We start from the raw sequence: 27,630 nt of genomic DNA on the forward strand, positions 1-27,630 counted from the left end.
CTGACCCCGGGACGGTCCTGAGGGCACCGAGGGGACACCGGGGCTGAAGGAACCGAGGGGACACCGAAAACCTCCCGGGGCTGAGGGCAGAGCGGTGGCACCGGGACGGTCCTGAGGGCACCGGGGCTGAGGGCACCGCGGGGACACCAAAAACCTCCCGGGGCTGAGGGCACCGCGGTGACACCGGGACGGTCCTGAGGGCACCGAGAGGGCACCGGGGCTGAGGGCAGAGAGCTGACCCCGGGAAGGTCCTGAGGGTACCGAGAGGGCACCGGGGCTGAGGGCAGAGAGGTGGCACCGGGGAGCTCCCGGAGCTGAGGGCACCGCGGTGGCACCGGCCGGGATCGGGGACCGAGAGCAGAGCAGTGGCACCGGCCGGGATCGGGGGCCGACGGCACCGCGGTGGCACCGGCCGGGATCGGGGGCCGAGGGCACCGCGGTGGCACCGGCCGGGATCGGGGGCCGACGGCACCGCGGTGGCACCGGGCAGCGATGCCCGGGCCCGGCCCTGAGCCGCCCCTCAGCGCCGGCCGCCCTCAGCCGCCAACATGGCGCCGCCTTCCCCGTCCCCTTCCTTCCCCTTCCCCTTCCCTTCCCCTTCCCGTCCCGGTCCCGGCCGCAGCAGCGGGGCCGCCCCGGGCGCGCAGCTCGGTGCCGGCGGCAGAAGATGGCGGCGCGCGGCTCCGAGGCCTCGGCTGGCGGAGGAGGAGGAGGAAGGGCAGCAGGAGGAGGAGGATCCATCCCCAGCGGAGCTCCGCCGCCACCGCCCCCTTCGTCCTCCATGCCCAGCTCCGCCCCGTCCCGCGGGGAGGAGGGAGGATCGCGGCGAGCCCGAGCCGGAGCCCCGCAGCCGCGCCGCGCCGCCCAGCCGAGGGGCCCCGGCCGGCCCGGGGAGAGCCCCTGAGGGGAGCCGGGGCCGCCAGCACCGCCCGCCGCCCTCCCCCGGCGGCTCCCGCAGGCCGCAGCCCCCGGGGCCCGGCCCGGCCGCGGGAGTCGCTGCGGCGCTGCCCGCGGCCTCGGCCCTGGCAGCGGCAGGTGAGTGCGAGCGAGCGAGCGAGCGAACGAGCGGGGCCCCGCGGGCGGAGCCGCGGCCGCGCCGCTTCCCCGCGGCTGCCCCGGCAGCTGTCACCGGGCTGGGCCGGGCGGCGAGGCAGCAGCGGCCGCGCTCCCCGCTCCTTCCCGGCCATGGCGGCCGCCGCCTCCCCCTCTCTCTCTCTCCTCTCTCCTCTCCCTCTCCGTCTCCCTCTCCCTCGCTCCGTCCCCTCCCCTCGCTCCGTGCCCGCCCTCCGCCATCGCTCCCCCCTCAGGGACCCCGCGCTCCCGCCTCCCTCAGCCGCCCCCTCAGGGCTCGGCTCGGCGTGGGTTGAAAGTTGATTGCAAAAGTCCCACCGCGCTCCGGCCTCTTCACCTTCTCCTTCCTTCCTTGCTTGCTCTGCTCGAGATCCCCGACCTCATTCCCGGCTTTTTTTTTTTTTTTTAATTTATTTTTTAAATTTTTTTTTTTTTTTTTTTTAATTCCCGCTTGGAAAATGGCACCGCCGCCCCCGGCAACGGGGACGGGCCCTGGGGTGGGGTTGGCTGCGGGTGGCAGCGCTTTGTGTGAGGGTGACATTCCCAAAAAATCCCGAAATAGCCCGAAATATCCTCAAATATCCCGAAATATCCGCGAAATATCCTCCAAATCCCCGGGATCCCGCAGCTCCAGGTGCCTCTGGAGCAGCCTTCCCGAGCCAGGTGCATCGGGAGCAGCTCCTTGCAGGGGGCTCTGGGCCCTCCATTCCCCAAAATTCCCATTTTTTTTCCTTTTTCTGCCCTAAATTCTCCAGAATTCCCAGAAGTTTTCCCTTTCCCTGCCCTAAATTTCCTGGAATTCCCCAATTTCCCCTTCTTTGCCCTCAATTTTCCGGAATTTCCTTTTTCCCCCCCCCCTTTTCTGACCTCAATTTTCTGGAATTTCCAAATTTTTTCCTTTTTCTGCCCTCAATTTTCCAGAATTCCCAGAAATTTTCCCTTTCCCTGCCCTAAATTTCCTGGAATTCCCCAATTTTTCCCTTTTTTCCCCTAAATTTTCCATAATTTCCAATTTTTTTCTCCTTTTCTGCCCTCAATTCTCCAAAATTCCCAATTTTTCCCTTTTTCTGCCCTAAATTTTCCAGAATTCCCAGAAATTTTCCCTTTTTCTGCCCTAAATTTCTTGTAATTCCACATTTTTTCCCCTAAATTTTCCCTAATTCCCATTTTTTCCCATTTTCCTGCCCCAAATTTCCCAATTTTTCCCTTTCTTTTCCCTGAATTTGCCAAAATCCCCAAATTTTCTCTCATAATTCCCAATTTTCCCCCAATTTTCTCCCCTAATTTTTCCAGAATTCCCAAAATATCCTTTTTTATTCCCTAATTTTTCCATCATTCCCAAATTTTTCCCTTTTTTGGCCAGAAATTCCCCAGAAAATTCCAATTTTTTTTTGCTTTTTCCCCCTAATTTTTCCATAATTCCAAATTTTCCCCCTTTTTTCTGCCCTAAAGTTCCTGAAATTCCCAAATTTTTCCTTTTTAGCCCCAAATTTTCCAGAATTCCCAATTTTTTCCCCTAAATTTTCCCTAACTTCCCAAATTTTTTCCTTTTTCCCCCAATTTTTCCGTAATTCCCCCAAAATTTCCTTTTCCCCCCCAATTTTCCATAATTCCCAAATTTTTTTCCCTTTTCCCCCTAAATTTTCCCATAATTGAATTTCCAATTAATCAATTAATCAGTTAATGAATAAATTTATTTATTTTCTATTTTTTGTAGAAAAAAAGGGATTAAAAAGTTCAAAATTCCCATTTTTAAACCCTTCCAAATTCCCAAATAATTCCAATTTTTTTCACTTTTTTTTCTGGGATTTGGAGGAAAATTTCTGGAAATTTTTGTGGGTGAAAAAAAATGGATTTTTTGGAGAAAAATGGAGAAAAAATTGGGTTTTTTGGGGAAAATGAGGAAAAATGTGGATTTTTAGGGAAAAAATGGAGAAATATTTGGATTTTTTTGGGAAAAATTGGAGGAAATTGGGGGTTTTTAGGGGAAAAAAGGGGATTTTTAGGGAAAAATGGAGAAAATTCCTGAATTTTTGGGGGAAATATTTGGATTTTTAGGGAAAAAATTGAGAAAAAAAGTGGATTTTTTTGGAAAAATTGAGGAAATTCCAGGATTTTCATGGAAAATGGAGAAATTTTGTGGATTTTTAGGGAAAATTGAGGAAATATTTGGATTTTTTTTTAGGGAGAAATGGAGGAAATTTAAGGAAAAAGGAGAAAATTCCAGGATTTTCATGGAAAATTTGAGAAAATTCCAGGATTTTCGTGGAAAAATGGAGGAAAAAAGTGAATTTTTAGGGGAAAAATGGAGAAATATTTAGATTTTTAGGGAAAATTCAGAAAAATATTTGGATTTTTTTTGAAAATTCAGATTTTTTTTATGGACAAAATTCCAGGATTTTCATGGAAAAATCAAGCCAATATTTGGATTTTTAGAAAAAAAAAATTGAGGAAATTCAAGGAAAAAAGGAGAAATTTTCTGGATTTTAATGGAAAAATGGAGAAAATATTTGGATTTTTAGGGAAAAATGGAGGAAATTCGAGGAATTTCTGGAGCTCTTTTCCTGAGCTTTGAAATTTAGGGAATTTTTTATTCCTGGGTTTTCTGTCTTTGATGGAATTCACTCCAAAAATGCAGAAAATTGGGGGAAATTCAGGAAAAATCCAGGAAAAAATCCACAAAAAATCTGGAAAAATCCAGGGAAAAAATCCACAAAAAATCTGGAAAAAAATCCAGGATAAATTTGGAAGAAATCCATGAAAAAAATGTGAAAATTTTGGGATAAATCCATGAAAAATTCAGGAAAAATCTGGGAAGAACCTGGGAAAAATTCATGAAAAATTCCAGATTAATCCAGGAAAAAATTGGGAATAAATCCATGAAAAATCTGGGAATAAATCCAGGATAAATCCATTAAAAATCCTGGATAAATCTGGGAGAAATCCATGAAAAAATCTGGATAAATCCATGAAAAATTCAGGAAAAATCTGGGAAAAATCAATAAAAAATTCAGGAAAAATCTGGGAAGAACCTGGGAAAAATTAGTGAAAAATTCCGGATTAATCCAGGAAAAATTTGGGAATAAATCCAGGATAAATCCATAAAAAATCCTGGATAAATCCAAGAAAAATTCAGGAAAAATCCATAAAAAATTCAAGAAAAATCTGGGATAAATCCATGAAAAATTCATGGAAGATTTGGAAAAAATCCAGGAAAAATCTGGGAATAAATCCAGGATAAATCCACTAAAAATCTTGGATAAATCTGGGACAAATCCATGAAAAAATCTGGAAAAATCCAGGAAAAATCCAGGAAAAATCCATGAAAAATTCAAGAAAAATTCAAGAAAATGGGAAGAACTTGTGAAAAAATAATGAAAAATTTCAGATTAATCCAGGAAAAAATTGGGAATAAATCCATGAAAAATCTGGGAATAAATCCAGAATAAATCCATGAAAAATCTTGGATAAATCTGGGAGAAATGATTGAGAAATCCAGGAAAAAAACCAGGAAAAAGCCAGGAAAAAATTGGGATAAATCCATGAAAATGTCAGGAAAAATCCATCTAAAAACTCCATGAAAAATTTGGGATGAATCCCCAAAATTTTCAGAAAAAATTCGGGATAAATCCACAAAATTTTTTCAGGAAAAATCCATGAAAATTTCAGGATCAATCAAGAACAAAACCATGAAAAATTTGGGATAAATCCACAAAATTGTTCAGGAAAAATCAATGAAAAATTCGGGATCAATCCATGAAAATTTCAGGATGAATCAAGAAAAAATCCATTAAAAGTTTGGGATAAATCCACAAAATTTTCAGAAAAAATTTGGGATAAATCCACAAAGTTTTCAGGAAAAATTTGGGATAAATCCACAAAGTTTTCAGAAAAAATTTGCGATAAATCCACAAAATTTTTCAGGAAAAATCCATGAAAAATTCAGGATAAATCCATGATAAAATTGGGATCAATCCATGAAAATTTCAGGATCAGTCAGGAAAAAAACCATGAAAAATTTGGGATAAATCCACAAAATTTTCAGGAAAAATTTAGGAAAAAAATTCGAGATAAATTCGAGATAAATCCATGATAAAATTGGGATAAATCCATGAAAATTTCCCGATCAATCAAGAAAAAAACCATGAAAAATTTGGGATAAATCCACAAAATTTTTTCAGGAAAAATCCATGAAAATTTCAGGATCAGTCAAGAACAAAACCATGAAAAATTTGGGATAAATCCATGAAATTTTCAGGAAAAAATCAATGAAAAATTCGGGATCAATCCATGAAAATTTCAGGATGAATCAAGAAAAAATCCATTAAAAGTTTGGGATAAATCCACAAAATTTTCAGAAAAAATTTGGGATAAATCCACAAAGTTTTCAGAAAAAATTTGCGATAAATCCACAAAATTTTTCAGGAAAAATCCATGAAAAATTCAGGATAAATCCATGATAAAATTGGGATCAATCCATGAAAATTTCAGGATCAATCAAGAAAAAAACATGAAAAATTTGGGATAAATCCACAAAATTCTCAGGAAAAGGTCTTGAAAATCCTGAATTTTACCCAGAATTTCCTCATTTTTTCCTGTTTTTTTTTTCTTTTTTTTTTCTGGAATTTCCCCCAAAATTTCCTCCAATTTTCTGGGATTTCCTGGAGCTTTTCCCCAAATTTCCCAGATTTTTTTAGGCATTTCCTGATTTTTCCTCAGAATTTCCTCAAAATTTCCAGGATTTTCTGGAATTTTCCCCAGATTTTCCTGATTTTCTTCCACAATTCCTTCAAATTTTCTGGGATTTTCTGTAATTTTCCAGAACGTTCCAGGATTTCCTGGATTTTTCCCAGATTCTTCCCAAATTTCCTTAAATTTTCTGGCATTTCCTGAATTTTTTCTCAAATTTCCTTGAATTTTACCTGGAATTTCTTCAAAATTTCCTGGATTTCCTGGAGCTTTTCCCAAATTTTCCTTGGAATTTCCTGAATTTTTCCCAGAATTTCCTCAAAATTTCCAGGATTTCATGAATTTTCCTGGAATTTCCTCAAATTTTCCCAGATTTTTCCAGCAATTTCCTTTTTTTCTCCTTAATTTCTTCACATTTTCTGGGATTTCCTCAAATTTTCCAGAATTTCCTCAATTTTTTGCCAAGATTTCCTCAAATTTCCCAGAATTTCCCAGAAATTTCCTGAATTTTCCCTAAATTTCCTCAAATTTTCCAGGATTTTCTGGACTTTTCTGGAATTTTCTGGAGCTTTCCCATGATTTCTTCAAATTTTCCAGGGTCTTCCTCGATTTTTATGGAGATTTTGGGGATTTTTTTGGGGGATAATTTGAATTTTAATGGCAATTTTTGGATATAGTTTCCATTTTTAAAATATTTTTGTAGATTTTTTGGGGGATTTTTTTAGTTCTTTTTGTATTTTTGGGGATTTTTGTGAATTTTTATGGAGATTTTTGGGATTTAAAAAAATTTTTAGGATGTCTTTGCAATATTTTTGGGATTTAATTTTTTGGGGGGGATTTTTAAAGTGTTTTTTTTTTTTAATTATTTGTGAATTTTTATGGAGAAATTGGGGATTTTTTGGGTTATTTTGAATTTTAATGGAATTTTTTGGATTTTTTTGCATTTTTAAAAGATTTTTGGGATTTTTTAAGGTTTTTTTTGTATTTTTTGGGGGATCTTTGTGAATTTTTATGGATATTTTTGGGATTAAAAATAATTTTTTAGAATTTCTTTGCAATATTTTTTGGAATTTAAAATTTTTTTGGGGGGTTTTTAAAGTGTGTTTTCTTAAAATTATTTGTGAATTTTTATGGAGAATTTGGGGATTTTTTTGGATTTTCTGGAATTTTAATGGAAAATTTTGGACTTATTTTGCATTTTAAAAATATTTTTGTAGATTTTTTTGGATTTTTAGTTATTTTTTGTATTTTTTGGGGGATATTTGTGAATTTTTATGGAGATTTTTGGGATTTTAAAAATTTTTTTAGGATTTCTTTGCTATTTTTGGGATTTAAATTTTTTGGGGGGATTTTTAAAGTTTTTTTTAGTTATTTTTTGAATTTTATGGAGAATTTGGGGATTTTGGGGGGATTTTTTGGGTATTGTTCCAGGATTTTTTTTTGTTTTTTAAAATTTATTTTTCACCATTTGAAAACATTTTTTTTTTGGATCTTTGTGAATTTTTATGGAGAATTTTGGGATTTTTTGGGAATTTTTTGAGATTTTTTGAGTTTTTTTCAGGATTTTGGTGGATTTTTTGGTGGCTATTTTGAGGATATTTCTGGGTTTTTTTTTTATCTTTCAGGATCTTCATAAATTTTTGGGATATTTTTGAATTTTTGGCAAAATTTCTGGGAAAACCTGAGGAAATCCAGGAATTTTTAGGAAAATCTGAGGAAATTCCAACCTGCCAAGGTCCCTTCACTCCCATCCCATCCATTCTCCCAAAATGCAAAAAAATGAATTTATTTAAAAATTCAATTACTTTAATTAAATTCTCCAGCATGGCAAAACAAATTTATTTTAAAATTAAATTATTTTTAATTAAATTAAAATGAATTAATTTAATTTTTAGGATATTTCCCCATTTTTCTATCTGGAATGAGCAAAAAAATTCATTTTTCTTTGGAATTTTTTGGGATTCAGGCCAAACTTTCTATGAAAAATCCCAAAATTCCAGGAAAAATCCCTAAAAAATCCCAAAATAATCCCAAATTTTTTCTTTCTGCAGGATTTGGGATTTTAAATTCCCATGGAATTCCCGAGCTTTTAGGATTTCCCTGGAAAATTCCAAATTTCCCATGGTCCATCTCTCACCTCCACAATTCCCAGGTAAGTTTGGAGCTTTTTCCTGGAATTTTTCGGGTAAAATATTAGGTAATTACTAAGAGCAAAACATCCTTTGGATTTTTCCCTGTTTTTGGGGAATTTTCCCAGATTTTTTGGGGAGTTTTCCCAGATTTTTTGGGGAGTTTTCCCAGATTTTTTGGTAATTTTCTAAGGGTTTTTTGGGAAAATTTCCAAGGGTTCTTGAGGTTTTCCAAAGAATTTTTGGGAAATTTTAGAAGGATTTTGGGATTTTATTTTGGATTTTAAATTTTATTCCATTTTATTCTTACGTAATTTAATTATATTTAATTTTATTCCGTATTTTCTTTTTAAGTTTTCTTTCAAATTTCAAAATATTTTTAAAATGTTATTTTTCTACTCCAAAATGTTTCCGTTATTTTTTATTCTGTGTTTTATTTTATTTAACATTTTATTTTGTTTTGCGTTAAGTTTTATTCTATTCCATCTTCATTTATTTTATTGCGTTTTGGTTGGGTTTGGTTCCGTTGGGTTGGGTTTGGTTCCGTTGGGTTGGGTTGGGTTGGGTTCCGTTGGGTTGGGTTGGGTTCCATTGGGTTGGGTTGGGTTCTGTTGAGTTTGGTTCCATTGGGTTGGGTTGGGTTCCGTTGGGTTGGGTTCCGTTGGGTTGGGTTCCGTTTGGTTGGGTTGGGTTCCGTTGGGTTGGGTTGGGTTCCGTTGGGTTGGGTTCCGTTGGGTTGGGTTGGGTTCCGTTGGGTTGGGTTGGGTTCCGTTGGGTTGGGTTCCGTTGGGTTGGGTTCCATTGGGTTGGGTTGGGTTCTGTTGAGTTTGGTTCCGTTGGGTTGGGTTGGGTTCCGTTGGGTTGGGTTCCGTTGGGTTGGGTTCCGTTTGGTTGGGTTGGGTTCCGTTGGGTTGGGTTGGGTTCCGTTGGGTTGGGTTGGGTTCCGTTGGGTTGGGTTGGGTTCCGTTGGGTTGGGTTCCGTTGGGTTGGGTTCCATTGGGTTGGGTTGGGTTCTGTTGAGTTTGGTTCCATTGGGTTGGGTTGGGTTGGGTTCCGTTGGGTTGGGTTCCGTTGGGTTCCGTTGGGTTGGGTTGGGTTTCGTTCCTTTGGGTTTGGTTCCGTTGGGTTCCGTTGGGTTGGGTTTGGTTCTGTTGGGTTGGGTTTTGTTGGGTTCGGTTTGGTTCTCTTGGTCTGGGTTGGATTGGGTTTGTCTCTGTTTGGTTCAGTTCCGTTGGGTTGGGTTCTGTTGGGTTGGGTTGGTTTCTGTTGGGTTGGGTTCTTTTGGGTTGGGTTTGGTTCCGTTGGGTTCTGTTGGGTTGGGTTGGGTTTTGTTGGGTTCAGTTTGGTTCTCTTGGTCTGGGTTGGGTTGGGTTTGTCTCTGTTTGGTTCGGTTCCATTGGGTTGGGTTCCTTTGGGTTGGGTTTGGCTGTGTTTGGTTCAGTTCTGTTGGGTTCCATTGGGTTGGGTTGGGTTTGGTTCTGTTTGGTTTTGTTGGGTTCAGTTTGGTTTTCTTGGGTTGGGTTGGGTTTGGTTCCGTTGGGTTGGGTTGGGTTCTGTTGGGTTGGTTTTGGTTCCGTTGGGTTGGGTTCTGTTGGGTTGGGTTGGGTTCTGTTGGGTTGGGTTGAGTTGGGTTTGGCTCTCTTGGGTTTGGTTCTGTTAGGTTTGGTTCTGTTGGGTTGCGTTGGATTCTGTTCGGTTTTGTTGGCTTCAGTTTGGTCCTCTTGGGTTGGGTTGGGTTCCGTTGGGTTGGGTTTGGCTCTCTTTAGTTTGGTTCTTTTGGGTTGGGTTGGGTTCGATTCCGTTGGGTTGGGTTGGGTTCCTTTGGGTTGGGTTTGGTTCTGTTTGGTTCAGTTCTGTTGGGTTGGGTTCCGTTGGGTTTTGTTTGGTTCAGTTTGGTTCTCTTGGGTTGGGTTCGGTTCCGTTGGGCTGAGTTCCGTTGGGTTTGATTTGGTTCTGTTTGGTTTTGTTGGGTTCTGTTCGGTTCCGTTGGGTTCAGTTTGGTTCTGTTGGGTTTGGTTGTTTTCGGTTGGGTTCCGTTCAATTCTGTTCAGGTCTGTTGGGTTGGGTTGGGTTTGGTTCTGTTGGGTTTGTTTGGTCCTCTTGGGTTCAGTTGGGTTGGTTTCTGTTGTGTTGGGTTTGGTTGGGTTGGGTTTGGTTGGATTGGGTTGGGTTTGGTTCTGTTGGGTTCCGTTGGGTTGGGTTTGGTTCTGTTGGGTTCCATTGGGTTCGGTGGGGTTGGGTTGTTTTCGGTTGGGTTCCATTGGATTCTGTTCACGTCTCTTGGGTTGGGTTAGGTTTGGTTCTGTTGGGTTTTGTTTGGTCCTCTTGGGTTTGGTTCCGTTGCGTTGCGTTGGGTTGGGTTTGGTTCTCTTCGGTTTAGTTGGATTCACTTTGGTTCTCTTGGGTTGGGTTGGACTGAGTTGGGTTTGGTTCTGTTGGGTTCCGTTGGGTTGGGTTGTTTTCAGTTGGGTTCCGTTTGATTCTGTTCAGTCTGTTGGGTTGGGTTTGGTTCTGTTGGGTTTTGTTGGGTTGGGTTGTTTTCGGTTGGGTTCCATTGAATTGTGTTCAGGTCTGTTGGGTTGGGTTGGGTTTGGTTCTGTAGGGTTGGGTTTGGTCCTATTGGGTTTGGTTGGGTTGGGCTGGGTTCCATTGGGTTGGGTTTGGTTCTGTTTGGCTTCATTGAGTGCACTTTGGTTCTCTTGGGTTGGGTTGGGCTGGGTTGGGCTCAGTTCCGTTGGGTTGGGTTTGGTTGGGTTTAGTTCTCTTTGGTTTTGTTGGGTTCGGTTTGGTTCTCTTGGGTTGGGCTGGGTTAGGTTGGGTTTGGTTCTGTTGCGTTCCGTTGGGTTGATTTAGCTCGGTTCCGTTGGGTTCCGTTTGGTTTGGTTCTGTTGGGTTGGGTTTGGCTCTGTTGGGTTTTGTTCGGTCCTGTTTGGGTTTGGTTTGGTTGTTTTCCGTTCACCTCGATTCCGTTGTGTTCCCATTGGGTTCTGTTGGGTTGGGTTTGGTTCCAATGGGTTCTGTTGGGTTCAGTTGGGTTTGGTTGGTTTGGGTTGGGCTGGGCGGGGTTGGGTTGGGTTTGGTTCTGTTGGGTTGAGTTGGGTTCACTTGGGTTTGGTTCGGTTGTTTTCCGTTCACCTCGATTCCGCTGTGTTCCCATTGGGTTCTGTTGGGTTGGGTTTGGTTCCAATGGGTTCAGGTGGATTGGGTTGGGTTCCAATGGGTTCAGTTGGGTTCAGTTGGGTTTGGTTCCGTTGGGTTGGGTTTGGTCGGTTGGGCTGGGTTGGGTTTGGTTCTGTTGCGTTCCATTGTGTTTGATTTAGCTCGGTTCCGTTGGGTTCTGATTGGTTTGGTTCTGTTGGGTTGGGTTTGGTTTGTTTTTGTTCCGTTGGGTTGGGTTTGGTTCCGTTGGGTTGGGTTTGCTTCCGTTGGGTTGGGTTTGGTTCCGTTGGGTTGGGTTTGGTTCTGTTGGGTTGGGTTTGGTTCCGTTGGGTTGGGTTTGGTTCCGTTGGGTTTGGTTGGGTTCCGTTGGGTTGGGTTGGGTTCCGTTGGGTTTGGTTGGGTTCCGTTGGGTTGGGTTGGGTTCCGTTGGGTTTGGTTGGGTTCCGTTGGGTTGGGTTTGGTTTCATTTTCAGTTGTTTTCAGTTTCACTTGGTTCCTTTCAGTTCCGTGGGGTTCTGTTGGGTTTGGTTGGGTTCAGTTCAGTTGGGTTGGGTTGGGTTCCATTTGGTTCAGTTGGGTTCCATTGGCTTGGGTTCTGTTCATTCTCTTGGGTTGGGTTCCGTTGGGCTTGGTTCTGTTGAGTTCCGTTGGGTTGGGTTTGGTTTCATTTTCAGTTGTTTTCAGTTTCATTTGGTTCCTTTCAGTTCCGTGGGGTTCTGTTGGGTTTGGTTGGGTTCAGTTCAGTTGGGTTTGGATCCATTTGCTTCTGTTGAGTTCCGTTGGGTTGGGTTTGGTTCTGCTGGGTTTTCTTGGGTTGGGTTTGGTTGTGTTGGGTGGGGTGGGGTTTGGTTCCATTTGGTTCCGTTGGGTTTTCTTGGCTTGGGTTGGGTTGTGCTGGGTTCTGTTGGGTTGGGTTGGGTTTGGTTCGGTTGGGTTCCGTTGGGTTCCATTAGGTTTGGTTTGGTTCTGTTGGGTTGGGTTGGGTTTGGTTCCGTTGGGTTCCGTTGGGTTCCATTAGGTTTGGTTTGGTTCTGTTGGGTTGGGTTGGGTTTGGTTCCGTTGGGTTCCGTTGGGTTCCATTAGGTTTGGTTTGGTTCTGTTGGGTTGGGTTGGGTTGGGTTCCGTTGGGTTGGGTTTGGTTTGGTTCCGTTGGGTTGGGTTGGGTTCCGTTGGGTTGGGTTTGGTTCCGTTGGGTTCCGTTGGGTTGGGTTTGGTTCCGTTGGGTTCCGTTGGGTTGGGTTGGGTTCTGTTGGGTTCCGTTGGGTTGGGTTGGGTTCTGTTGGGTTGGGTTGGGTTCTGTTGGGTTGGGTTGGGTTTGGTTCCGTTGGGTTCCGTTGGGTTCCGTTGGGTTCCATTAGGTTTGGTTTGGTTCCGTTGGGTTCCGTTGGGTTGGGTTTGGTTCCGTTGGGTTGGGTTTGGTTCCGTTGGGTTCCATTAGGTTTGGTTTGGTTCCGTTTGGTTTGGTTCCGTTGGGTTCCGTTGGGTTGGGTTGGGTTCCGTTGGGTTGGGTTCCGTTGGGTTCCGTTGGGTTCCGTTGGGTTCCGTTGGGTTCCGTTGGGTTCCGTTGGGTCGGGTCGTGTCCGGTGCCCTCCCCGCTGCTCCCTCGGTGCCGATTCCCGGCGCTCCGCCTTTCCCTTGGGCCGCCCCGGGAACGGGAATTTTCCATCCTCAGCAACGCCGTGGAAAATCGGGGAACCCCAAATCCTTGGGAATATTGGGAATCCCGAATCCCTGGGAATATTGGGAATCCCAAATCCATGGGAACCCCAAATCCCTGGGAATGTTGGGAATCCCGAATACTTGGGAATATTGGGAATCCCAAATCCCTGGGAATCCCAAATCCATGGGAGTTGTGGGAATTGAAAATACTTTGGGAATTCCAGGAATCCCAGATCCATGGGAATCCCAAATCTCTGGGAATTCTAGGAATGCAAAATCCATGGGAGTGTCGGGAACCCCAAATCCTTGGGAACCCCAAATCCTCGGGAATATTGGGAATCCCAAATGTCCAGAAATCCCAAATCCTCGGGAATCCCGAATCCCTGGGAATATTGGGAATCCCAAATCCATGGGAACCCCAAATCCCTGGGAATGCTGGGAATCGAAACTCCCTTGGGAATTCCAGGAATGTGGAATCCCAAATCTACGGAAATCCCAAATCCTTGAGAATTCCAGGAATCCTAAATTCAGGGGAATCCCAAATCCCTGGGAATTCTAGGAATTCAAAATAGTTTGGGAATCCTAGGAATGCAAAATCCATGGGAATGTTGGGAATCCCAAATCCCTGGGAATGCTGGGAATTGAAAATACTTTAGGAATTCCAGGAATCCCAAATCCCTGGGAATCCCAAATCCTTGGGAATTGTGGGAATTGAAAATACTTTGGGAATTCCAGGAATCCCAAATCCCTGAGAATCCCAAATCCCTGGGAATTCTAGGAATGCAAAATCCATGGGAATTTCAGGAATCCCAAATCCTTGAGAATTCCAGGAATCCCAAATCCCTGGGAATTGTGGGAATTGAAAATAATTTGGGAATTCTAGGAATGCAAAATCCATGGGAATGTTGGGAATCCCAAATCCTTGGGAATCCCAAATCCCTGGGAACCCCAAATCCCTGGGAATCCCAAATCCTTGGGAATCCCCTCCCAGCTCTGCCTTTTCCATGGAAAATCCCAAATTCCTGAGGGAAATCCCAAATTCCCGTTGTTGTTTCCCCCAGTAGGGAATTTCCCGGTAGGGAATTCCCAAATCCCCAAATGCCCAAATTCCCAAGGAAATCCCCGAATCCCCAAGGAAATTCCCAAATTCCCACGGAAATTCCCAAGGAAATCCCTGAATCCCCAAGGAAATTCCCAAGGAAATCCCCGTTGTTAATCCCGAATTTCCAGTGCTGTTATTTCCACCCCCCCCAGGTGCCTGGTAGGGAATTCCCAAATCCCCAAATTCCCAAGGAAATTCCCAAGGAAATTCCCAGTGAAATCCCCGAATTCCCAAGGAAAATCCCCAAGGAAATTCCCAAGGAAAATCCCAAGGAAATTCCCAAGGAATCCCCAAGGGAATTCCCAGTGAAATCCCCGAATTCCCAGTGAAATTCCCAAGGAAATCCCCAAGGGAATTCCCAGTGAAATCCCCAAGGGAATTCCCAAGGGAATCCCCAAGGAAATTCCCAAGGGAATTCCCAGTGAAATCCCGAATTCCCAGCGCTGTTGTTCCCCCCCCCCCCCCCAGGTGCCCGGTAGGGAATTCCCCAATCCCCAAATCCCCAAATTCCCGAATTCCCAGTGAAATTCCCAAGGAAATCCCCAAATCCCCAAGGAAATTCCCAAGGAAATCCCCAAATCCCCAAGGAAATTCCCAAGGAAATCCCCAAGGAAATTCCCAAGGGAATTCCCAGTGAAATCCCCGAATTCCCAGCGCTGTTGTTCCCCCCCGCCAGGTGCCCGGTAGGGAATTCCCCAATCCCCAAGGGAGTTCCCAGTGGAATTCCCAAGGGAATTCCCAGCGCTGTTGTCCCCCCCCCCCCAGGTGCCCGGTAGGTGCCACCATGAGCGGCCTGGGGGAGGCCGGCGCGGACGCGGCCAGCGGCGAGGGGCGCAAACGGCGCGGATCCCCCTGCGAGCACCCGCACAGGTGGGACAGCCCGGGGGGGAGAGAGACAGTGGGGGAAATAATGGGGGAAATAATGGGGGAAATAATGGGGGAAATCAGGGAAATTTGGGAAAAAATCAGGGGAAAATCAGGGAAAAAAATAGGGAAAAAATCGGGGGAAATCAGGGGAAAAATCTGGGGAAATTTGGGGAAAAATCAGGGGAAAATCAGGGGAAAATCAGGGGAAAAATCTGGGGAAATTTGGGGAAAAATCAGGGGAAAAATCTGGGGAAATTTGGGGAAAAATCAGGAAAAAATCAGGGGAAAAATCTGGGGAAATTTGGGGAAAAATCAGGGGAAATTTGGGGAAAAATCAGGGGAAAATCAGAGAAAAAATTAGGGAAAAAATCGGGGAAAATTTGGGGAAAAATCAGGAAAAAAATCAGGGGAAAATCGGGGAAAAATCAGGGGAAAAATCTGGGGAAAAATCGGGGAAAATTTGGGGAAAAATCAGGGGAAAAATCTGGGGAAATTTGGGGAAAAATTAGGGGAAAAATCTGGGGAAATTTGGGGAAAAATTAGGGGAAAAATCTGGGGAAATTTGGGGAAAAATTAGGGGAAAAATCTGGGGAAATTTGGGGAAAAATCTAGGGAAATTTAGGGAAAAATCTGGGGAAATTTGGGGAAAAATCAGGAAAAAAATCAGGGAAAAATCAGGGAAAAATCAGGGGAAAAATCTGGGGAAATTTGGGGAAAAATCAGGAAAAAAATCAGGGAAAAATCTGGGGAAAAATCTGGGGAAATTTGGGGAAAAATCAGGGGAAATTTGGGGAAAAATCAGGGGAAAATGGGGGAAAATCAGGGGAAGTCAGGAAAAAAATCTGGGGAAATTTGGGGAAAAATCAGGGGAAAATGAGAGAAAATATTTGGGGAAAAATCAGGGAAAAATCAGGGAAAAAATCAGGGGAAAAATCGGGGAAAATTTGGGGAAAAATCGGGGGAAAATCAGGGGAAATCAGGAAAAAAATCTGGGGAAATTTGGGGAAAAAATCGGGGGAAAAATCAGGGGAAATTTGGGGAAAAATCGGGAAAATCGGGGGAAAATCGGGGGAAAATCGGGAAAATCAGGGAAAAATCAGGAAAAAATCAGGGAAAAATCGGGGGAAATTTGGGGAAAAATCGGGGGAAAGTCAGGGAGAGTTTGGGGAAAAATACAGGAAAAATTGGGGAAAATGGGGGGAAATTTTGGGGAAAATAGGGGGGAAAAATGGGGAAATTGGGAAAAAATCAGGGGTAAAATTGGGAGCAATTTGGGGAAAAATCAGGGGAAATTGGGAAAAAATGGGGGGAAAATCAGGGGAAGTTTAGGGAAAAATTGGGGGAAAATCAAGGAAAAATTGGGGGAAATTCAGGGGAAGTTTAGGAAAAAAATTGAGAAAAATTGGGGGAAATTGGGGAAAAATATGGGGGAAATTCGGGGAAAAATTGGGGGAAATTCAGGGAAAAATCAGGGGAAGTTTAGGGAAAAATTGGAGAAAATTTGGAGGAAAATTGGGGGAAATTCAGGGAAGAATTGGGAAAAATCAGGGAAAAATGGGGGGAAAATATGGGGGAAAATTGGGGAATATTGGGAAAAAATCAGGGGTAATTCAGGGAAAATACAGGGCAAATTTGGGAAAAATTGGGGGAAATTGACATAAAATTTGAAAAAATATGGGGAAAAATCAGTGGAAATTTGGGGAAAATTTTGGTAAAATATGGGGGAAAAATTGGGGGAAATTTGGGGAAAATTGGGAAAAAATAGGGAGAAGTTTGGGGGAAAATCAGGGGAAATCAGGGGCAGTTTGGGGGAAAATTGAGGTAAATTTGGGGGAAATTTGGGAAAAATCGGGGGAAAATCGGGGGAAAAATTGGGTGAAAATCAGGGAAAAATTGGGGGAGAAATTGGGGATAAATCGGGAAAATTGGGGGAAATATTGGGGAAAAAATCAAGGAAAATTTGGGGGAAATTTGGGAAAAATTGGGAGAAACTTGGGGAAAAATCAGCAGAAGTTTGGGGAAAAATTGGGAAATACGGGGGAAAATGGGGGAAAATCAGGGAAAAAATCAGGGGTAATTCAGGAAAAAAATCAGGGGAAATTTGGGGGAAAAATGGGGGAAATTTGGGGAAAAATCAGGGAAAAATTGGGAAAAAATCAGGGGAAGTTTAGGGAAAATCAGGGGAAGATTAGGGAAAAATTGGAGAAGAATTGGGGGAATTCAGGGGGAAAATTGGGGGAAAATTTGTGAAAAAAGTGGAAAAAAAAAAACCCTGGAAAAAATGCAAAAAAACCTGGAAAAAAGGAGGAAAAATTGGGGAAAAATCAGGAAAAATTTGGGGAAAAATTTGGGGTAATTCTGGGAAAAATTGGGGAAAGCAGTGGGGAAAATGGTGAAAATCAGGGGAAAAAGCAGAAAAGTTGTTAAAATGTGGAAAAAATGTGGGGGGAAATGGGGAAAAAAGGGAAAAAAATTGGGGAAAAACGTAAAATGTGCAAAAAAAGCAGGGAAAATTGGGGGGAAAATGGGGAACATGGGGAGAAAAGTGGGGGAAAAATGGGGAAAAAATGGGGAAATTAGGAAAAAAGCAGGGAAAATGTAGAAAATTGTGAAAAAAACGTGGGAAAAGTGGAGGAAAAGTGGCAAAAAGTGGGAAAAACTGGGAAGGAATTGGAAAAAATCAGGAAAAATTGGAAAAATCTGGGGAAAAGCTGTGGAAAAAATGGGGAAAAGTTTGAGGAAAAGGTGAAAAAAACCTGGAAAAAGTGCGAGAAAACCTGAAAAAAATGAGGGAAAATTGGGGAAAAATGAGGAAAAATTTGCTAAAATGTGGAAAAAGGAGCTAAAATTGGATTTTTTGTGTTGCTGGCAGCGCGGAGAAGCGGCGGCGCCAGCAGGGGCAGCGCGAGCTGGCCGAGCTGCTCTGCTGGGGAATGGGGGAAAATGGGAAAATTGGGAAAAATGGGGAAAAAATGGGGGAAGGAATTGTGAAAAAAGTGCGAAAAAACATGGAAAAAATCAGGGAAAAATCAGGGAAAAATGGGGAAAAAAAACAGGAAAAAATGGGAAAAAAATTGGGGGAAAAATCAGGGAAAAAAGGGAAAATATTGGGGGAAAAAAGGGAAAAAATTGCAAAAAAAAAGTGCGAAAAACCTGGAAAAAATCAGGAAAAAATCAGGAAAAAAAGGGAAAATAGTGGGGAAAAAAAGGGAAAAAATTGCAAAAAAAAGTGCGAAAAACCTGGAAAAAATCAGGAAAAAATGAGGAAAAAAAGGGAAAATATTGGGGAAAAAAAGGGAAAAAATTGCAAAAAAAAGTGCGAAAAACCTGGAAAAAATCAGGAAAAAATGGGGAAAAATCAGGAAAAAAATGAGGAAAAAAAGGGAAAATATTGGGGAAAAAAAGGGAAAAAAAATTGTGAAAAAAGTGCAAAAAACGTAGGAAAAAATGCAAAGAAACCTGGGAAAAAGGAGGAAAAATGGGAAAAAATCAGGAAAAAATGGGGAAAAAATTGGGGGGAAAACAAGGAAAAAAATTGCGAAAAAAGTGGGAAAAACCTAAGGAAAAAATGCGAAAGAACATGGAAAAAAGGAAGAAAAATCAGGAAAAAATAGGGAAAAAATCAGGAAAAAATAGGGAAAAAATGGTGAAAAAGGTGAAAAAAAAACCTGGAAAAAATGTGAAAAAACCTGGAAAAGAGGAGGAAAAATTGGGGAAAAATCAGGAAAAAATGGGGAAAAAATCAGGAGAAAATGGAAAAAAATTGGGGGAAAAAAGTGAAAAAAATCCTGAAAAAATGCGAAAACACCTGGAAAAAAATCAAGAAAAATTGGGGAAAAATTGGGGAAGACTGGGGAATAACTGGAAAAGTCGGGAAAATGAGCTAAATGAGTATTTTTGGGGTTTTTTCAGCGCGGAGAAGAGGCGGCGCGAGCAGGAGCAGCGCTGCCTGGCCGAGCTGCTCTGCTGGGGAAGTGGGGAAAATCAGGAAAAAACAGGGAAAAATGGGGAAAAAATCAGGAAAAATGGGGAAATATTGGGGAGAAAAAGGGGAAAAAATTGCGAAAAAAGTGGGAAAAACCTAGGAAAAAATGGCGAAAAAACATGGGAAAAATCTGGAAAAAATGGAAAAAAATCAGGAAAAAATGGGGAAAAATCAGGAAAAAAAGGGAAAATATTGAGTAAAGAAAGGGAAAAAATTGCAAAAAAAAGTGCCAAAAACCTAAGGAAAAATGCGAAAAAACATGGAAAAAATCAGGAAAAAATGGGGAAAAATCAGGAAAGAAGGGAAAATATTGGGGAAAAAAAGGGAAAAAAAATTGCAAAAAAAGTGGGAAAAACTTAGGAAAAAATGCGAAAAAACATGGAAAAAATCAGGAAAAAATGGGGAAAAATCAGGAAAAAAGGGAAAAAAATCAGGAAAAAAAGGGAAAATTTGGGGGAAAAAAAGGGAAAAAAATTGCGAAAAAAGTGGGAAAAACCTAGGAAAAAATGTGAAAAAATATGGGAAAAATCAGGAAAAAATGGGGAAAAATCAGGAAAAAATGGGGAAAAAATCAGGAAAAAAAGGGAAAATTTGGGGGCAAAAAAGGGAAAAAAATTGCGAAAAAAGTGGGAAAAACCTAGGAAAAAATGTGAAAAAATATGGGAAAAAGGAGGAAAAATTGGGGAAAAATCAGGAAAAAATGGGGAAAAAATCAGGAAAAAAAGGGAAAATATTGGGGAAAAAAGGGGGAAAAATGGTGAAAAAAGTGGGAAAAACCTAGGAAAAAATGGGGAAAAATCAGGAAAAAATGGGGAAAACTGGGGAATAAGTGGAAAATACTAAAAATGTGTGGTTTTTTTTGTTTGCCAGCGCGGAGAAGCGGCGGCGCGAGCAGGAGCAGCGCTACCTGGCCGAGCTGGCCCAGCTGCTCTCGGCCAACCTGGGCGAGCTGGACTCGCTGGGGGCCAAGGCCGAGCACGGCAACATCCTGAAAAAAACCGTGCACCAGATCCAGCAGATCGCGCGCCTCGAGCACGGTGGGCGTGACAGGGAACACGGGGGGATTTGGGGGAATATGGGGGGAAAATCAGGAAAAAAATGGGGGAAAATTGGGAAAAAATTGGGGGAAATTTAGGAAGAAATCAGGGTAAAATCAGGGGAAAAATTGGGGAAAAATCGGGGGAAATATAGGGAAAAAATTGGGGAAAAAATTGGCGGAAAATTGGGGGAAAATGAGGGGAAAAATGGGGGAAATTTGGGGAAAATCTGGGAAAAATCAGGGGAAATTTGGGGAAAATCTGGGAAAAATCAGGGAAAAAAGGGGGAAAATTGGGGAAAAATCAGAGAAAAATCAGGGGAAATTTGGGGGAAATCTGGGGAAAAATTGGGGAAAATTTGGAGGAAATTTGGGGAAAATATGGGGAAATACAGGGGAAAAATGGGGGAAAATGGGGGAAAAATCGGGGAAAATCAGGGAAAATTGGGGGGAAAATTGGAGGAAATATGGAAGAAATTTAGGGAAAATTGGGCAAGAATTGGGGAAAACAAAGGGAAATTTGGGAAAAAATGGGTGGAAAATTGGGGGAAATTTGGGGGAAAATGGGGGGAAATTGAGGAAAATGCAGAGAAAAAATGGGGAAAATATGGGGGGAAATTGGGGGGGAATTGTGGAAAATGGGGGAAAAATCGGGGGGAAAATTGTGGAAAAATTGGGGAAAATATGGGGGAAAATAGAGGGGAAGTTGGGAAAAAATTGGGGAAAAATACACGGGGAAATATGGGGGGAAATTGGGGAAAATTTTGTGAAAAATTGGGGAAAAATCGGGGGAAAATTGGGGGAATTTGGGAAAGATCAGGGGAAAATGAGGGAAAATTTAGGGGAAAATTGGAGAAAATTGGGGGAAAATATGGGGGAAATTGGGGAAAATTGGGGAAAATCAGGGAAAAATGTGGGGGAAATTTTGGGGAAAATTGGGGGAAAATCGGGGAAAATACAGGGGAAGTTGGGGGAAATATGGGGGAAAATATGAGGGAAATTGGGGGAAATACAGGAAAAAATTGGGGGAAAATCGGGGAAAAAATGGGGAAATTTGGGGAAAAATCGGGAAAATCGGGGAAGAATTGGGGAAAATTGGGGGGAAAATTCAGGGAAAATTCAGGGAAAATCTGGGGGGAAATTGGGAAATATGGGAAAAAATGGGGAAAATATGTGGGAAATTTGGGGGAAAAATTGTGGAAAAGTTGGGGAAACATTGAGGGGAAATCGGGGAAAAATCAGAGAAAATTTGGGAAAAAATTGGGGAAAAATCGGGGAAAATACGGGGGAAGTTGGGGGAAATACGGGGGAAAATATGAGGGAAATTGGGGAAAATTCAGGAAAACATTGGGGGAAAATCGGGGAAAAAATCTGGGAAATTGGGGAAAAATTGGGGAAAAATTGGGGGAAAACCGGGGAAGAATTGGGGAAAATTTGGGGAAAATTGGGGAAAAATTGGGGAAAATTGGGGAAAATATGGGGGAAAATCTGGGAAGAATTGGGGGAAAATTGGGGAAAAATCGGGGAAAATACGGGGGAAGTTGGGGCAAATACGGGGGAAAATATGAGGAAAATTGGTGGAAATTCAGGAAAACATTGGGGGCAAATCGGGGAAAAAATGGGGAAATTTGGAAAAAATTGGGGGAAAATCGGGGAAGAATTGGGGAAAATCTGGGGAAAATATGGGGGAAATTTGGGGAGAATTGGGGAATAATCGGGGAAATTTTGGCGGGAATTTTGGGGAAAAATTGGGGAAAAACCAGGGAGAAAATGGGGGAAATTTGGGGGAAAATTGGGGAAAAAATGGGGAAAATCGGGGAAAAAGAGGGAAGAAATGGGGGGAAAAATGGGGGAAAATATGGGGGGAAATTGGGGTAAAATTGGGGGAAATACGGGGAAATACAGGGGAAAATTGCGGAAAAATCAGGGAAAAATTTGGGAAAACGCGGGGAGAAATCGGGAAAAATGGGGAAAAATTGGGGGAAATTTGGGAAGAAATCAGGAAGAAGTTAGGGGAAAACTGGGAAAATACGGGGGAAAATTGGGGGAAAAGTTGGGGAAATTTGAGGGAAGTTTGGGGAAAAATTAGTAAAAATCGAGGAAAAATTTGGGGAAATTCCCATTTTTTTCCCCGGATTTGAGGTAAAAAACTTGAAAATGCCCATTTTGGGTTTTTTTCCAGAAAAAAGCACGGATGACGACGTGCAGAAATCGGACATCTCCTCCAGCAGCCAGGGCGTCATCGAGAAGGAGTCGCTGGGGCCGCTGCTGCTCGAGGTGGGGCTCGGAATTCCCCCGGAAAACTGGGAATGGGGGGCGGAAAATCGGGAATGAGCCAAAGCCGGGGCTCTGGGGGCTCTAATCCCGGGTTTAGGGGTGGGATTTGGGGATTTGGGGATTTAATCCCGGGTTTTTATGGGGTTTGGGGGGCTTTAATCCCAGGTTTTAGGGTTGGAATTTTGGAATTTGAGGTTTTAATCCCAGGTTTTAGGGTTTGGATTTTGGGTTTCAGGGCTTTAATCCCGGCTTTTAGGGTTGGAATGGAAGGGGGATTTTCTGGGAGCTGGGATTTCCTAAAGAGAAGGATTGGGATTGGGATTGGGATTGGGACTAAGATTGTGATTGGGATTAGGATCAGGATCAGGAATAATCAAAGTGGATCTTAGATCCCAACTGGAATTCTGGGATTCCAGGAAAAACCAAGGTGGGTCTTTGATCCCGAATGGAATTTTGGGGTTTGAGAACCCAAATCTTGGATCCCAGCCAGAATTTTGGGATTCCAGGAAAAACCAAGGTAGGTCTTTGATCCCGGTTGGAATTTTGGGATTGGAGAACCCAAATCTTTGATCCCGGCTGGAATTCTGGGATTCCCCGAGTGGGAATCCACCTCAACTTCCATGGAACCTTCTCCACACTCAAGACCCAACCGAGCTTTCCATGGAATCTTTTCCACGCTCAAGGTCCCAAATCCATGGGAATCCTTTGGAATAACTGTGGTGGATCTTGGATCCCAGCTGGAATCTTGGGATTTGAGGACACAAATCCAGGAATAACTCAACATGGATCGTGAATCCTGACTGGAATCCTGGAATTCCCAGAGCGGGAATCCAGCCAAGCTTTTCTGGAACCTTCTCCACACTCAAGGAACCAAATCCATGGGAACCCATTGGAATGACCAAGGTGGATCTTGGATCTCAGTTGGAATCCTGGGATTTGAGAACCCGATTCTTGAATTCCGTCTGGAATCTTGGGATTTGAGGAACCAAATCTGGGAATAAATGAGGTGCATCTTGGATCCTGGCTGGAATCCTAGAATTCCCAGAGCAGGAATCCAGATGAGCTTTGCTGGAACCTTCTCCACGCTCAAGGAGCCAAATCCATGGGAACCCATTGGAATGACCAAGGTGGATCTTGGATCCCAGCTGGAATCTTGGGATTTGAGAACCCGAATCCGGGAATAACCGAGGTGGATCTTGGATCCTGGCTGGAATCCTGGAATTCCCAGAGCAGGAATCCAGCCAGGCTTTTCTGGAACCTTCTCTACACTCAAGGAGCCAAATCCATGGGAACCCATTGGAATGGCCAAGGTGGATCTTGGATCCCGGCTGGAATTCTGGGATTTGAGAACCCAAATCTTGGATCCCAACTGGAATCCTGGAATTCCCAGAGTGGGAATCCAGCCAAGCTTTGAGGGAACCTTCTCCACACTCAAGACCCCACCCAGTTTTCCATGGAATCTTCTCCACGCTCATGGAGCCAAATCCATGGGAACCCATTGGGATGGCCAAGGTGGATCTTGGATCCCAGCTGGAATCTTGGGATTTGAGGACCCCAGTCCTGGAATAACTGAGTTGGATCTTGGATCTCATATGGAATCCTGGAATTCCCAGAGCAGGGATCCAGCCAAGCTTTGCCAGAACCTTCTGCCCACTCAAGACCCCACCCAGTTTTCCATGGAATCTTGTCCACACTCATGGAGCTGAATCCATGGGAATGACCAAGGCAGATCTTTGATCCTGTCTAGAATCCTGGAATTCCCAGAGCGGGAATCCAGCCAGGCTTTTCTGGAATCTTCTCCACACTCAAGGACCAAATCCATGGGAATCCATTGGAATGGCCAAGGTGGATCTTGGATCCCGGCTGGAATCTTGGGATTTGAGGAGACACATCCAGGAATAACCGAGGTGGATCTTGGATCCCGGCTGGAATCCTGGAATTCCCAGAGCAGGAATCCAGCCAGGCTTTGCCAGAACCTTCTCCACACTCAAGGGCCCAAATCCGTGGGAATCCATGGGAATGACGATCATGGATCATGGATTCCACCTGGAATCCTGGAATTCCCAACGTGGGAATCCAGCCAGGCTTTGAGGGAACCTTCTCCACATTCCAGACCTCTCCCAGTTTTTCATGGAATCTTCTCCATACTCAAGGACTCAAATCTAGGAAGAACCGAGGTGGATCTTGGATCCCGGCTGGAATCCTGGAATTCCCAGAGCGGGAATCCAGCCAAGCTTTTCTGGAACCTTCTCCACACTCAAGGAGCCAAATCCGTGGGAATCCTTTGGAATGGCCAAGGTGGATCTTGGATCTCAGTTGGAACCTTGAGATCTGAGGACCCAAATCCAGGAATAATTCAGCATGGATCTTGGATCCTGACTGGAATCCTGGAATTCCCAGGGTGTGCATCCAACCAAGCTTTGAGGGAACCTTCTCCACCCTCAAGGAACCAAATTAATGGGAATCCATTGGAATGGCCGAGGTGAATCTCGGATCCCAGCTGGAATCCTGGGATCTGAGGACACAAATCTTGGATTCCATCTGGAATCCTGGAATTCCCAGAGGAGGAATGCAGCCAGGCTTTTCTGGAACCTTCTCCACATTCAAGACCCCCCCCAGTTTTCCGTGGAATCTTCTCCACACTCAAGGAACCAAATCCATGGGAATCCATTGGAATGGCCAAGGTGGATCTTGGATCCCAGCTGGAATCCTGGGATTTGAGAAACCAAATCTGGAAATAACCGAGGTGGATCCTGGATCCCGTCTGGAATCCTGGCATTCCCAGAGCAGGAATCCAGCCAAGCTATTCTGGAACCTTCTCCACACTCAAGGAGCCAAATCCATGGGAATCCATTGGAATGGCCAAGGTGGATCTTGGATCCCAGCTGGAATCCTGGGATTTGCGGAACCAAATCTGGAAATAACTGAGGTGGATCTTGGATCCCATCTGGAATCCTGGAATTCCCAGAGTGGGAATCTACCCAAACTTCCATGGAATCTTTTCCACACTCCAGACCCCACCCAAACTTCCATGGAATCTCGTCCCCGCTCCAGGAGCACCCTCTGGAGTTTCATTCTCCTCCCATTCTGTGATCCCACTCTGGAATTCCATTCCCACTCCAGGCTCTGGGCGGGCTCTCCTTCGTGGTGAACCAGGATGGTTGGATCGCGTTCGTGTCGGAGAACGTGATGGGATATTTGAGATAAAACCTTGGAATTATTCCCCGTTTTTGTGATATTTTGGATAAAATCTTGGAATTTGATCCCATGCCAGGCCCTGGACGGGTTCTTCTTCGTGGTGAACCGCGAGGGCTGCATCGTGTTCGTGTTGGAGAACGTGACGCAATATTAGCAATAAAAATCTTGGAATTCTTTCCCATTTTTTGGATATTTGAGACAAAACCTTGGAATTTTTTCCCATTTTTGGGATATTTAGGGTAAAATCTCTGGAATGTTTTTCCATTCCAGGTCGTGGATGTGTTTTTCTTCATGTTCAACCAGGAGGGTTGGGTCGCGTTCGTGTCGGAGAACGTGATGCGAAATTTGCCATAAAACCTTAGATTTTTTCCCCGTTTTTGACACATTTGCGATAAAACCTTGGAATTCTTTCCCATTTTTGGGATATTTTGGATAAAACCTTGGAATTTTTTTCCATCCCAGGCCCTGGACAGGTTCTTCTTCGTGGTGAACCGCGAGGGCCGCATCGTGTTCGTATTGGAGAACGTGACGCCATATTTGCGATAAAATCTTGGCATTCTTTCCTTTCATGAAATATCATGGTTTCATGATATTTGAGATAAAATCCTGGAATTTTTTCCCATTTTTGGGATATTTAGGGTAAAATCTCTGGAATGTTTTTCCATTCCAGGTCGTGGATGTGTTTTTCTTCATGTTCAAACAGGAGGGTTGGGTCGCGTTCATGTTGGAGAACGTGATGCGAAATTTGCCATAAAACCTTGGAATTCTTTCCCATTTTTGGGAAATTTGTGATAAAACCTTGGAATTTTGCCCATCCCAGGCCCTGGACGGGTTCTTCTTCGTGGTGAACCGCGAGGGCCGCATCGCGTTCGTGTTGGAGAACGTGACGCGATATTAGCAATAAAAATCTTGGAATTCTTTCCCATTTTTGGGATATTTGGGATAAAACCTTGGATTTTTTCCCCGTTTTTGAGATATTTGACGTAAAACTTTGGAATTTTTTCCCATTTTTCCTGTTTCCAGGCCCTGGACGGGTTCTTTTTCGTGGTGAACCGCAAGGGCCGCATCGCGTTCGTGTCGGAGAACGTGACGCCATATTTGCCATAAAACCTTGGCATTCTTTCCTGGTTTCATGATATTTGAGATAAAATCCTGGAATTTTTTCCCATTTTTGGGATATTTAGGGTAAAATCTCTGGAATGTTTTTCCATTCCAGGTCGTGGATGTGTTTTTCTTCATGTTCAAACAGGAGGGTTGGGTCGCGTTCATGTTGGAGAACGTGATGCGAAATTTGCCATAAAACCTTGGAATTCTTTCCCATTTTTGGGAAATTTGTGATAAAACCTTGGAATTTTGCCCATCCCAGGCCCTGGACGGGTTCTTCTTCGTGGTGAACCGCGAGGGCCGCATCGCGTTCGTGTTGGAGAACGTGACGCGATATTAGCAATAAAAATCTTGGAATTCTTTCCCATTTTTGGGATATTTGGGATAAAACCTTGGATTTTTTCCCCGTTTTTGAGATATTTGACATAAAACTTTGGAATTTTTTCCCATTTTTCCTGTTTCCAGGCCCTGGACGGGTTCTTTTTCGTGGTGAACCGCAAGGGCCGCATCGCGTTCGTGTCGGAGAACGTGACGCCATATTAGCCACAAAACCTTGAAACTCCCATTTTTTGAATATTTGAGATAAAACCTTGGAATTTTTTCCCATTTTTGGGATATTTAGGGTAAAATCTCTGGAATGTTTTTCCATTCCAGGTCGTGGATGGGTTTTTCTTCATGTTCAACCAGGAGGGTTGGGTCGCGTTCATGTCGGAGAACGTGACACCATATTAGCCATAAAACCTTGGAATTTTTCCTTTTTTTCCCCAATTTTTGAGATATTTGACATAAAACTTTGGAATTTTTTCCCGTTTTTCCCGTTCCCAGGCCCTGGACGGGTTCTTCTTCGTGGTGAACCGCGAGGGCCGCATCGTGTTCGTGTCGGAGAACGTGACGGGCTACCTGGGCTACGGGCAGGAGGAGCTGATGAACTCCAGCGTCTACAGCATCCTGCACGTGGGCGACCACGCCGAGTTCGTCAAGAACCTGCTCCCCAAGTCCCTGGGTACGGGGAAATACGGGGAAAATCCGCGAAAGATCCGGGAAAGATCCGGGGAAAAACCGGGAGAAATCCGGGGAAAATCTGGGGAAAATACGGGAAAGATCCGGGGAAAATCCGGGAAAAATCCGGGGAAAATCTGGGTAAAATCCGGGGAAAATCCGGGGAAAATACGGGGAAAAACCAGGGAAAATACGGGAAATTCGGGAAATATCCGGGGAAAATCCCGGAAAAATCTGGGAAAATCTGGGGAAGATCCGGGGAAAATCCGGGAAAAATCCGGGGAAAATCCGGAAAAATCCGGGGAAAATCCAGGAAAAATTCGGGGAAAATCCAGGAAAAATATGGGGAAAATCC

The 27,630-nt window shown here is 43.8% G+C and overlaps 1 protein-coding gene across 1 annotated transcript in view; it reads left to right on the forward strand.

Moving 5' to 3' along the window:
- The first annotated feature begins 833 nt into the window (after positions 1-833).
- NCOA1 (nuclear receptor coactivator 1) overlaps positions 834-27,630 on the forward strand; it is a 77,642-nt gene continuing 50,845 nt past the window's right edge. The window contains 6 exon segments of the mRNA XM_064411491.1: positions 834-1,035; positions 7,812-7,912; positions 14,575-14,679; positions 19,532-19,698; positions 21,880-21,974; positions 27,102-27,279. Of these exon segments, the coding sequence (XP_064267561.1) occupies positions 14,594-14,679; positions 19,532-19,698; positions 21,880-21,974; positions 27,102-27,279 (526 nt within the window). The 5' untranslated portion in view covers positions 834-1,035; positions 7,812-7,912; positions 14,575-14,593.

This window comes from Passer domesticus, chromosome 3 (genome assembly GCF_036417665.1).
Source record: "Passer domesticus isolate bPasDom1 chromosome 3, bPasDom1.hap1, whole genome shotgun sequence".
Lineage (NCBI taxonomy): Eukaryota > Metazoa > Chordata > Aves > Passeriformes > Passeridae > Passer > Passer domesticus.